This window comes from Myiozetetes cayanensis, unplaced genomic scaffold (genome assembly GCF_022539395.1).
Source record: "Myiozetetes cayanensis isolate MyiCay16 unplaced genomic scaffold, myiCay2020 scf4, whole genome shotgun sequence".
Lineage (NCBI taxonomy): Eukaryota > Metazoa > Chordata > Aves > Passeriformes > Tyrannidae > Myiozetetes > Myiozetetes cayanensis.
Window position 1 is genome coordinate 12446757 of NW_026087631.1, and position 12140 is coordinate 12458896.

The window sequence follows — 12140 nt, forward strand, 5'->3', positions numbered from 1 at the left end:
CAGCAATGAAAAACCTATTAAGCCCATGAGTACTCAGGTGACACTTCAATCTCTACTTATTTAGGAAAAGCCTTCACTGGAGTCACTGGAAAGTATTTCTCCTACTAGAAACACTGTCCTTCTAACCCTTCATGAATGTGTTTCAGAGCCTATGGCCAAGAAGAGGTACCATTCGTATTACCCAAGACTCAGGGCACTACTTTTTTTGTTTTGTAAAGACTGAAAATTTCTAGAGCAAGTTTCTACCCCATGCTGTAAGAGCTCAGCTTCATGTACACTAGAGACCTAAGACCACCCTCTCAACATTAAAACACATGTTTGCAGGTCTGAGGCTTATATATACAGCTGCCTGGTTTGAAGTCAGCATTTTGTCATGCTTGTATTCCAGTAGTACAGAACCTTAATTCTTACATAGAATTTCTGCATTTAGTGCATGGAAATGTGACTTAATCATAGCACTTGAAGCTGTTGGAAAACACTTGCAATATAATTTTATAACCCTATTTTCCAGTGCAGGTTTCAAAAAGTCATTTTAAAAGATTCGTGTATGTTAAGAACTAACACAACATGGTAAACCAATAAGAAAAAATAAAACAAATATGGAGTCAAGCAGCAATGACATTTCATTAAGAAGTTATTAAAACAGCCCACAAAACAATGTCTTCTCCCCTCTGAGCAGATGGACTTGAAGAGGTGAAATGACCTGTATATAATACCATACACAAACACAAAATGTCTCTTATGTCTACTGTTATAAACCAAACAGCACAGAACTGAAGTTATGGAGCTCAGTGTTAGTCCAGGTGTTTCCCAAGCCAGCTCCCACAATAGGAATGCCTACCTGAAGGAGGGATATATTCCTCCTCTGTGACTGTCCATGCATCACGTGCAGCCACTGAGCTGGTTCCTACTGCAGCACTGGTAATGGCTTCACCAACTGTGAACTGCAGTTCTATTTGTTTGGCCTGGAAAACACATCAGAGCATCACGGACAGTACTAACTCAACATACACCAAAATTTTCATAGTTAATATACAAACACACAGTCCCTCTCCCAACCCCAATTTTCAGCACTAATTTGCAATAAGATCAATATATTTTGGTGAGCTTCTGACCCACTAAAACTGAAGGAAAAAGAGGTGATGCCAAACTCTCCAAAATGAATGGTAAAAGCTAAAATTTTCACTTTTTTTTAAAGCATACACAGTATTGAGTAGTCTCTGCATAAGTTCAACTTAGTGAAAAGAAAGAACTGGATAGATAGGATGAAAATAAAACAGTTAGAACGAGACTGTCAGTGATTAATGAAAGTTACTCCAGCTTTGTTATAGTATGCAGTAGTAAATGAGCCTCCTGTAATTCCATTCAGAAGCTGATCTTTTAAAAGATGCAGAAAACTCTTTTCACTTTAAAAGAATTCAGACAGTACTTTGTTTTGTTTCACTGTCCTTACACTATTCTCTGAGCCTTCAAGAACAGTATATGCAGAACTTTGCTACTTTCCTGTAATTATTTATGATGAATCTTGACTCGTAAGAACTCATTTCCATGCCTGCTGAGTACCTTCTAGATTGCTTTCCTTACTCTCTGGAAGGACAAAATGTTCAGGCACTTGGAGAAGTAAGCCCTTAGCTTCCTGCAATCTAAGATAAATTGTTTTTTTTTTCAAGTACACCTTTTATAAAGGAAGTTGCAAAGCCCCCATGCAGTTACAGGAGAAAAACACAGCATTTAAACATCATTTTATGTTTATGTACACAGTGCTCCTAGTATTCTAAGTATAGTGATAGGACAGTTGATTAACAACTTGAAAGAGTAGGTTCAGATTGGATATTAGGAAGAAATTCTTTACTGTGAGGATCGTGAGGCCCTGGCACAGATTGCCCAGAGAAGTTGTGGCTACCCCATCGCTGGTAGCGTTCAAGGCCAGGTTGGACAGGGCATTGAGTAACCTGGTCTAGTGAGAGGTGTCCCTGCCCATGGTAGGTGGATTGGAACTAGGTGATCTCTAAGGTCCCTTCCAACTCAAACTATTCTGTGATTCTTGCTTGTTTGATCACAGCAGATTGGAGGACTCAACAGCTGCTTCTACAATGCAGAATCCTATGTCAGTATGAGCAGCTAAAGGTAAAAAAAGTTGTAAATGAAGAACATTAAAAAAGCTGCTTGATTATTTATTTTTGCTATCTGGCACATTGTAACATGTATAACAGCTCTGAAGTACTGTGCACTACAATGATGCATTAAGACAGAGAACACATACATATACTCCTATAAACAAAGCTTCTAATTCAAGTGAGTTGTATTAGCAGATATAGTTCAGATACTACTTTTAGGGTACTTTTGAAGGACAAAATACAGACCTATTGCTTCATTACTATAAGATCTTAAGATTTTACATATACAGTGTGTAAAAAAAAAATCCATAATCCTCCTGAAGGGGAATGTGCATTTTACTCAGACTGTGACAGAGACCTTGAATGCCAAGTTTTTAAACTGTGTGTAAAACACTGTGGCATAAAACATTTTAGAAGCCCAAAGTCTACCTCTGCTTTCTATTTCAAGGCAGCTTTAAAAAACCCAGAGGCACTATTACAAAAAGACAACTTCCCTTGTAAATCTGGCTCTAGAGTATATAAAAAGCATCCAAATAGAAATACTCACTGTAGTATAAAGGATAATACATTTATAGTGTCTCACCTCCACAGAATCCATTAAACCCTGCAACAGTAGCTTCTGGTGAGGAAAATCTTCATCTCCCACTGGGAAGTAACCTAATGTTTGTATTGCTCGTTCCTTCATCTTAAATACAAACAAAAAAACCAACACCATCACATAACTCTCCTGTAAATTCAGGAGATACATTTTAAACCCACTATTTCTCATCCTTGCTGAAGTTCTGTTTAAGCTACCAGAAGTCATACAAGCTAGTGGCTTATTTGATCAGTACCCCCCTCTTCCAAAACACAAGCCTCTGAGGATTATTTACAAGAAGATACTCCCCTTTTTCTTGAATTAAAATATGACTATTCATATTTTCATCCCTTAAGTCCCTACTTATAACTGCAGAAAGCACATGTGATCAACTGCTGGACAATATTGGAAGAATCTTTAGTCTAACTCTGACTCAATAAGGCCAACAACAAGCCTAATTCCCTTAAATGAGGTTGAGTTTGGAGATGAAACACTCAAACACATTCAAAAATTAATCATAACACCACAACAAAATCTTACCTTATTTGTTTCCTTGCTAGAAGGGATCCGGGCCAATAAATTTTCAACAAGTTGTAGCTTTGTAAATCCTGTTCCTTCATTGGGAATTGGCAGAGGGCCATTCCTGCCAATCTCCCCAAGAGCCGTACAAGCAGCCACTACAAGGAAGGGAGAGGTGCTGTCCAGGAAAGAACCTACAGGAAAAAGCAAAACAGAATGACTCAAATTTATACTATAGTTTAGCAGCTGGTAGGCACTTGTACTTTACCCATGCAAGAAGCAAAGCATTTATCTCCTCTAAAGCTAGTAGGAAGCATTATGCTAGAATAAAATCAAAGTGAAAGGAGAAATTGAAAGGAACTGAAGCAGTGACACTGCATGTAATTGTGCTACGTGGTCTGAGTTGAGTCTACCTAGGTTTTGTTGAAAAGGTTTATGTCCATATAACTTACCAGATTACATTCTTACATGCTTTAAATTCTATCACAAAAACTGAACTCAAGATTACAGTTCTATGGGCTGAGTATCTCAGAAAATATCAGAAAAATTCTCAGCCTCAAATGGATTGAGAAAACAATTGTTACATGCAGCAAAGTCTTAGCAAGAAGTTACCTATTGTCTCTGTTGTTGACTTTATAAGTTGTTCTTGTTCCGGCATGACTGCAGTGTTTGGTTGTTCTATGTCATGTAGCTCCATTGTTCTGATTTTCCCTTTGGCCAAGTACCTTCCTACTGTAAATCCCAAAGCCAACAAGGATCCATGTTGGACCTCCGGGCACTACAGACAACACCAACAGTGCAAAAAAATCTCATTTTCAAAGTAAGTGACACTTTGCACAAAGCACTGATTTAAAAACACATATGGACAAGCCAGATCAGAAGGCACCCTGAAGAATGCAAAGCTCTCTAACACATAAGGCAACAACAGACAGTTTGATATTGCTAGTGCTCTCTGATGAGTGGAGCCCTTAAGACAAAATACAAAGGTAAACTAAGACAATATTACATTGTCTCTACTTAAAAAATGGACATACTCAGACTAAGGGGACAAACTGTACTCTAGTAAAAAGCAGAAAAGGGGAATTGCTCTAGATTTGCATTGCTAAGAATGAGAACACAGCTGGCCTACACTGAAGACAATGCCTCTACACAGTTTGGTAGGCCACAAATGGTGAAACTTAATTATTACAATTAAATGTCAAGAGAGTCGCTTTCTCCAATGCTGAGACTATCTAATGACAATGTTCATTTCTACAGGTGAATTCTATCAAAAGGATTTTGTGCAGAAACAAGGTTGTAAGATTTAAGTGCTACCTTGATTGGGGGAAAAAAAAAAGGATGGGAGCAGGGGCTTAAACTTTGATTAGTTCGTACCTCTGTTTTGTATCACAACCCTACAAAAAGTTGCACCAGTGCAACTGTGCTGCCAGAATGGGATCTTTAACCTAGTTTGGCCACCAGGGACTGTTCCTTGATGTGGTCTCACTACAGTAAAGCCAGCAGAAGATGGGTCTACACTTCAGCTATCCCTTCATACTGAATCACTACCACCCCTAACTGTACTGATTCAACTAGTTTTGTACTTTCACAGCAAATAAGAGCTCTAACTGACTCAGATTCAAAAAGGCATAGGAACATCCTGCTTTTTTTTTTTCCTTTCACAGTTCACACTGCTGTTCTCAGACAGGCTCTGTGAAACTTCAACCACAGTTTCCTAGGCGACATGGGCAGAAAGCAGTAGTAGGGGGCTGGGACTTGTCTGTGCTGGCTTCATAATCACAGGAGCTACACCCTACATAGAACTGAGCAATGGTATGGCTTTGGCTCACAGGTACAGCTTTCGTAGATTCAAAGTAAATCATGTTTGTTAACTATGACATAAAGTGATAAGCACTTCTTGTCAGCATTTGAGCCTGTCACCTGCAATGTAAAATGGTGGCCCATAAAGTCCTTCAGAGAGACCGATACAAAAACATTTTCAAGAAATATAACCTGGAATGCTACTCCTTTCCCTCCCCTTTGGGATTCAAGACACCAGCACAGAAACTTGCCCAATTTGTTTACAGAACTCCTTTTCCATGCTTGTAGTGGCAAAATGGAGAGACAAGAAAGAGAGAAGAAGCTGCTGGAGTGAAGAAAGGCAAGCAAACCCATCATGTAAAGATACATGTGGAGGGCTGCTGAGCAGTCCTTGTGGAATGAGAGGGAAGAAGCCACAGTCCTAACCCAGCACAAGACCCTGAGGCAATGAGGACCCAGGAGGCAGCTATGGCTCAGGAGGGGAAGAGTTAAACATTCAATAAGTTAAACATTTTCTAGATTCTGTGGGTACCTGCAGATGCTGAAGAATAAGGAATTGGTAAACTGTTTGAAGAAGATAGTGTGATCCATTACCACTCAATAAGACGTGGCTATTTAGCTGGTTAGAAATGGTAAAATGCACGACAGTGCTTTGCTTGGGACGTGTCTCCAGGAAACCCCGCTACTGATCTTAACAACAGCTTCAGGGATTAATTTATTTAAAGACCTGTTCCACTCACCTACAACAAAAATCCCTTCTCACCATCCTGTTGGAAGCCAGCTACTTAATTGTACACCGAGATTAAGGTTAATACAACCTTGACACACTGTGAGATTCAAATATCCTATCAGTTATATGACATGAATAAAAACAAGGAGCAGACAAAGGAAGGTAGTTACATGGTTGTCTTTTGTCATCTTGATCAGCTGCTCCAAGGCCGCCCTAAGCTCATCTCCAGACATGGTAGACAGCACAACAGAATAAAACAGGGCTGCAAGCTCTCGCATTTCCTCCTTGTTAGTGTTCATCAGGCTCTGTGGGAGTTTTAAAAAACAAAACGAAACCATGAAATATGGAAGCAGCTTCTTATACAGGCTGTTGATAGAAAGATTCAGTATACAGAGACAACTGCCATGCAGCTACGCAAGTAGTTCTTAACTCAGAAACCACTCTTTAAAACAACAGCATTATCAATTTGTGAGAAACAAAGCCCTCAATTCAGCAAAGTATTCTTTACACACTCAGCTTTTTGGAGGAAGATGACACTAGCCACAAAAGGGCCACCCATCAGGTCTGTGTCAAAATATGTCGATCGAATTCCTGGTCAAATTTTGTCTTCAGCTTAGAGCTCTCACATTTTGCATCCACACTGCGCTAAAAAAACCCACAGCCTAAACCCACTATTTCTCCAAAGCTACCACAGGTTCCATACTCTTTTTAATAATCAAAGGGCGGAAAAGGCCCAAGAGGGTTAAATCACTTAAATGCAACTGTGACAAAAAAAAAAAGTCCAAGAAATCACAGTTCTCAATGCTAAATTATTCACTTTGGAGATGAAATCTTGTATTATCTAAGTAAATTGTTAAAAAGTTGACTTTTGAAAGCCTTGGGTCATTTGTTACAATAATCTTACCTCTGCCACTAATTTGATGCATAATGCAACAGACTCCCATGAAAAATTCATACCCAAATCTTTGAATGGCTTGGGCCACCACAAAGAAAGCAAAATGAGCCAAGCAAGCAAACAAGAAATGACCTCTGTCAGCCTCATGAAACATAACACTAACTTCATCTCCAAGCTTGCATGAGATCACAAAGCTGATTTCTAACAAACTCCTGAACCTGTTCCTTTCCCTTGGCAAGGCAAAAAACACAAAAAGGATAATTTACAACAGTGTTTCTGAAACTAGATATTATCAGTAACCACTCCTAGAAGCTTAATTTTGCAAATGGACACCAGGCCAAAGAAAAGAAATGGCTTTTCTAAAAATGATGAGGAATACTGAAAAGGAGAATGTTTTTAAGTACTCTCCTTTGCAGTTCATACCTGCATGTAAATGAGACGTGATAAACCACACACAGTGCAATGTAGCACAGATATTATCAGGAGAAACTACTCGAACACGCTTTATTTTTTTTTAACCTGTAAGTATTGGTTTCTGCCAGATTCCCCCAATGAAAGGAAAGGCAACCTCCAAGAGCTTCAAAAATCCTCGATACTTGAAGTAAATTCATGAAAAAGCACAAAGTTATCTGAAAAAAGAATCTAGGGAAAGTAGAATTCTCTTTGCCTTATTCCCAAGCAGGCTCCAGTTTATGGGGGGTTTTTGTTTATTTTGGTTGAGGCTAATAAATAAAAAAACTCCAAAGAAAGGCCTCTAAAACAATTAGGGATCAAATTAATCCCATTTTCTGAGAAGCCACTCACATCTTCCCATTAAAACATTCCATTGTTAACCAATTTCCTCAAAAATGTGCAGAATATTGTTTTCAGTTGTCTTTTGCAGAGAAAAAACTGGTTGACTATGCCTGCAGGACTGACAACATAGATTACCCAGGTGTAGGTAAATCAGTAACACCAAAGAACTAAAGAACTAAAAAGTAATTTTCCCCCTCCTGGTACATATAACATCTCATGAGGTATTGACTGTAAGTATAAATACTGGACTTCAGATTAAGTGCATACTTGGAAACAATATTCTGTTTCACCACGAGACCTATGCCAGATTTTGATAATGCTAAATCCCATCCAACCAAAACAAAAGAAAAAAAGGGGGGGGGGTTGGTTCAGTATACCTTTATCCAATCCATTTTGTCTACAAATCTGGTGGCTAGTTTTTCTGGATACACTGAAACAACTTCTAGAAGACAATACATGACTGGCAAACCTAAGCAGTAATTAAAAGAATCATGTTATTAAACAACTCCAGTATTTAAAACAATCTAACAATCAGTGGTAAAAAGAGGTTAAGAAGTATTGGGCATTTCAAAGCATTTATCTGCAATTCACTAGGGATAACAAACAATACAGAATAATAGGGTACAGTATTTCTTAGAAATATTAGGGAAGCCAATAGAAGTAAACACTATGGTAGCAATTTGTTCTAAACACATTCAAGTGTTTTAGACTACACTTGTGGCAGATAGACTATTATCAGAGTGAGGAAGACAGCATTCACTGGTAAGGAAGCTGTTACAGACAATGGCTTCACAATTTTACACTATTATGCCAAATGATGCTGCAATTTTACCGCCCTGTTCTCTCCCACCTACATAACAGCATAGAAGAAAACAAGCTTAAAATACAGAGTATACAGTCCACGTTGCAAGTCTGTGATAGGTGTAGCCAAGTTCAAAGCACTAGGCAACTAATTTCTAGTAAGGGAAGACATTTTTTTCTTCAGGATGCTGCTGCACACGGCTTCTTACCTCCAACACCAGCTAAGAGTTGCTGAAGAAGGCCAATATATATATGTACAGGGTTGGTTTCTGCACTTTTTGAAGAGGAGGAGGAGGAAGAGAAAGTTATGTGGTTGCCAGACATGAGGTTTCTTATGTAACGTCCAATGGCTGGAGCATGATCTTGCATATCTGCCAAGCTCTGTGAGGTTGGCACCACACCAGCACTGTGAGCAAGACACATCCGCAGATATAGAACTATCTAAGAAGAGAAGATAAAAACACAGGATACTGAGTGCATGAGTGCTTGAAAAAACAGAGAGGAGAAAAAAGAGCAGGGAATATGCTATATTTAATGTAACCAAAACTAGACAGTTTCTTCTTTAACCAAATCTAGACAGAAGAGTAGTGTAGACACAAGAACAAATATAAAGTGTAACACATCTCAGGGCCAGTTTCTGCGATACACCTCTGTAAGCAGGTATCCCTATGGTGCCTGCATCACTCTCTAAAGATTAAATCATATGCAGACTTTTGGTTTATCATCAGCTGATGCAATCTCCTTGCAAGCAGTTCAGCCTGTACCCTATACCAATTTGGCAAACGCAAGGCAACACACTGCTAATACAGATCTTGCTTCCCATCTGACTTTGTGTCTACAGGTCTCTGAAGCCTGGCAATCTGTTACGAAAAGAACAGCCTCAAGGAGCATAACAGGAGTTCTGAACAGGACTTCCAGTTTCTCCCTCTGACATGTTCCTACACTACATATGCTGCAGAAAGCAGTGGAGCAACCCTCTCAGAAACATTCCTCCCAATCCCCCATGAAAATCCTGTTCAGACTGCCATTTAAGAATGAAGATGGAGAGTTAACTCCAACATCTGTTTAAAAGAATTTTAAAATGTAGGTGACTTATCGTAGCTATTAGCTTCTTGCAGTATTTCCTAAATGAATAATAGTACACATTAATAGACAATAATAGACAGTTACCTCTCCAAATGTGGCAGGATTAAAAGGCAACGCTGCAGTTCCAGTCATATATTTAGCAGGGGTTTTCATTCGGTGAGAGGCCTAAACAACAGAGTATATTAAGAGTGGAACATTCAGACCAATAATGGCAGAGATGTTGGAAAGATCAATGAAATTTTGCTGATCTGACTGTGTTAATCCTCCACTTAGCAACTAATAAATGTACAACAGCTCTGTAACAAGAAGGGCACAGTGCACTTGGAAATGGTACAGTTCAAGTCAATCTACTTTACTATCAACTTAGAATGCGGAAACTGAATTCATGAGAGGGAATGGAAGGGGAAGTTGGAAGACTAAAATGGTCTTTCTTCTCTTCAAGGAAAAAAGAAGTGCTTTAGAATTTAAAAACAAAATACCTCAAACTTTCAAACTCTGAAGTGCCCCACTGACAGGCAGCCAGGAAGCTTTGAGAGGGTAGCTCTGCCTGGAGAGGCTGCAGAGCAGCCAGACTTCCCCAGCAGTGTGAGGTGGGTGCTCTGTGCTGCACCAGCCAAATCCAGGGAGTCTCTCAGACTCTGCAGGTGGAAGGCTGCTGCGGCAAGTGAGCAAATTCTTTTCATGTACATGTTAGCTATGACAACCAGGAATATTCTATAAGAAAAACATCTGAACAGGAGATTTCCAGTGAAACCCACTGCAAATGTTGCAGAAAAGCATGTATATATTAAACATATATTTATATATGTGCATCAGTGCAGGGCTCGATTCAGCTAGGCAGCCTTGCACGTGAATGAACACACAATTGCAGATGTCAACAGACCCTCACTTGTCTAAACATGCTGAGATATTTTGCTGCACTGTATTTCAGGGACATCCAGAATCATTACAGAAAACTTGAATTAGTGAACAGAAGGTGATTCCCTTGAAGAATGGGTTCCCATTCACACCTAGCAGATTGGGTCCCACTCTTTCACACATATGTTCTTGTAGGGGGAGAGAAGGATTGTGCTAATTCATGCAGGAAAGCCATTTTGCATCTCAGCCAGCTGTGCCAAGCAATGCATATAGAAGTCTCAAACATCTCTTAACACTCACAGATTATTGATGATGTGTGAAAATTCGCATTTAGAGATAACTAATCAGACTACTGCATCTCCTGGATTTTGAAGTACACCTTCAGGAATGCAGGGGAGATCTGAAAAGTGCTCAAAAATTCTTCTTGAAGTTTCCTCATGAGTGAGGGAATCTTGCTTTTTCTCAGCAGTGATTAAACTACACTGATCCATAGTTATTAAGTGACATTACAGATGTTAAGGAAAATTTTAAAATTATCTACAAAGGGACATGCACTAAAACTCAGTCTTGGTTTCTTAACTTTTAAATATATATTTAAATAACCATATATATAAATAAATATATATTTAAATATATATTTAAATAAATACATATTTATTTATAATATAAAGATATTTGTATTATAAAATTATAAATAATACTATAAGTATTATTGCTATAATATATAAATATTATTATATAAATGTAATATTTAAATACATATTTCAATAACCAGTTAAATAACCATTTAAAAAAAACCTGCTAATGACTCTTCACATCTTTACAGTTTATAAACCCACCATAGCTACTCTACACGGAATTGTGTAACAGAATATATTTCAACACTTTTCTAGATGAGCTCTCAGTGCAAACAGTGAGGATAAACTGAGTGGCACAGTTTTTGGCACATCATTCCACTAAACTCGTGAAAAGCTAGTTGCATGGCCATTATGCCCATAAATTGCAGTGACGATGAAAAATTAGGCCTAAAATTAAGTCACAAATCAGACTTTTTTACTTGTTTCAGTATCTCCTTTATGGCACAGAATCTTTTTTCTGTTTTATGCACATTATTTTTCTTTCAGCCAAAAAGAAAATGGTCCTCCTGTGCCTTCACAATACATTTGTGAGCAAGCCCTATTTGTGAAATATGCTGGATTGTCAGCCTTGAATTCTGGACTGCCCATTCCACACATCATTTGCACAAATTCAACAAAGCAAAATACTCCCTTTGCTCAAGAATCTGCCTCATTACTTAACACTTGGACCTCTTGCAATTACTGCCAGCAGAAATTAATGAGTGTTAATCTTGGCAACTCAATACTATGTGTGGTCCTCTCTGTGATTTTTGCTAACTTTGTTCCTTGGGGCAGGTGAGGGAGACAGACACAGGGAAAAGACCACATGCCTGAGCATCAGGTATGTATTTGTAATTTTTTGAGACAGAAGCATCATACCTTGTCTTGAATGTAAAGGACCATTTCAGGGAAGGAAGGCAGCTGCTTCCCAGAACTCTCCTTTTCATTTTTTCCAGAAAATGTTCTCAGTACCCTCTGGGCTTCTCCATGTACCTCCTCCCGTCTTTCATAAGAAAAGATGAAAAAAAGACATTATTTGGATAGAACAAATGGTCTCTAATGATCAGCAAGGTATGTTGGGAAGCTGAGGTAGAGAGAGAACAGTTTTTAAATGAGATGTGAGGCGTTTTTTTGAAAGGAAGGAAAAAAATATCTTGTATTAGAACTTTTAATGATTTGTTTTCTTTAAAGAGGGGAAAGAAAAAAAGAATAGAAATGAATGCCCTCCGCAAAACCATCTGTTTGAGCTCACTTCTGCTCCTCTTACATCCTTCTACAGTTCAGAAGCAGTTCTTGGTTCCCACATCTTTGTCTTCCTATCTGCTACTCCTCTTTACCACTTCCT

General features: G+C 38.6%; 1 protein-coding gene across 2 annotated transcripts in view; it reads right to left on the reverse strand.

Moving 5' to 3' along the window:
* Positions 1 to 12140, reverse strand: part of ECPAS (Ecm29 proteasome adaptor and scaffold) — a 60539-nt gene that overhangs the window by 24003 nt on the left and 24396 nt on the right. For both annotated transcript variants that reach the window (XM_050329359.1, XM_050329358.1), the window contains exons 16-24: positions 11675 to 11798; positions 9405 to 9485; positions 8444 to 8675; positions 7811 to 7902; positions 5914 to 6048; positions 3826 to 3991; positions 3235 to 3407; positions 2701 to 2802; positions 842 to 965 (exon numbers count right to left, since the gene is read on the reverse strand). In XM_050329359.1, coding sequence (XP_050185316.1) covers positions 842 to 965; positions 2701 to 2802; positions 3235 to 3407; positions 3826 to 3991; positions 5914 to 6048; positions 7811 to 7902; positions 8444 to 8675; positions 9405 to 9485; positions 11675 to 11798 — 1229 coding nt within the window. The remainder of the gene's footprint in view (positions 1 to 841; positions 966 to 2700; positions 2803 to 3234; positions 3408 to 3825; positions 3992 to 5913; positions 6049 to 7810; positions 7903 to 8443; positions 8676 to 9404; positions 9486 to 11674; positions 11799 to 12140) is intronic.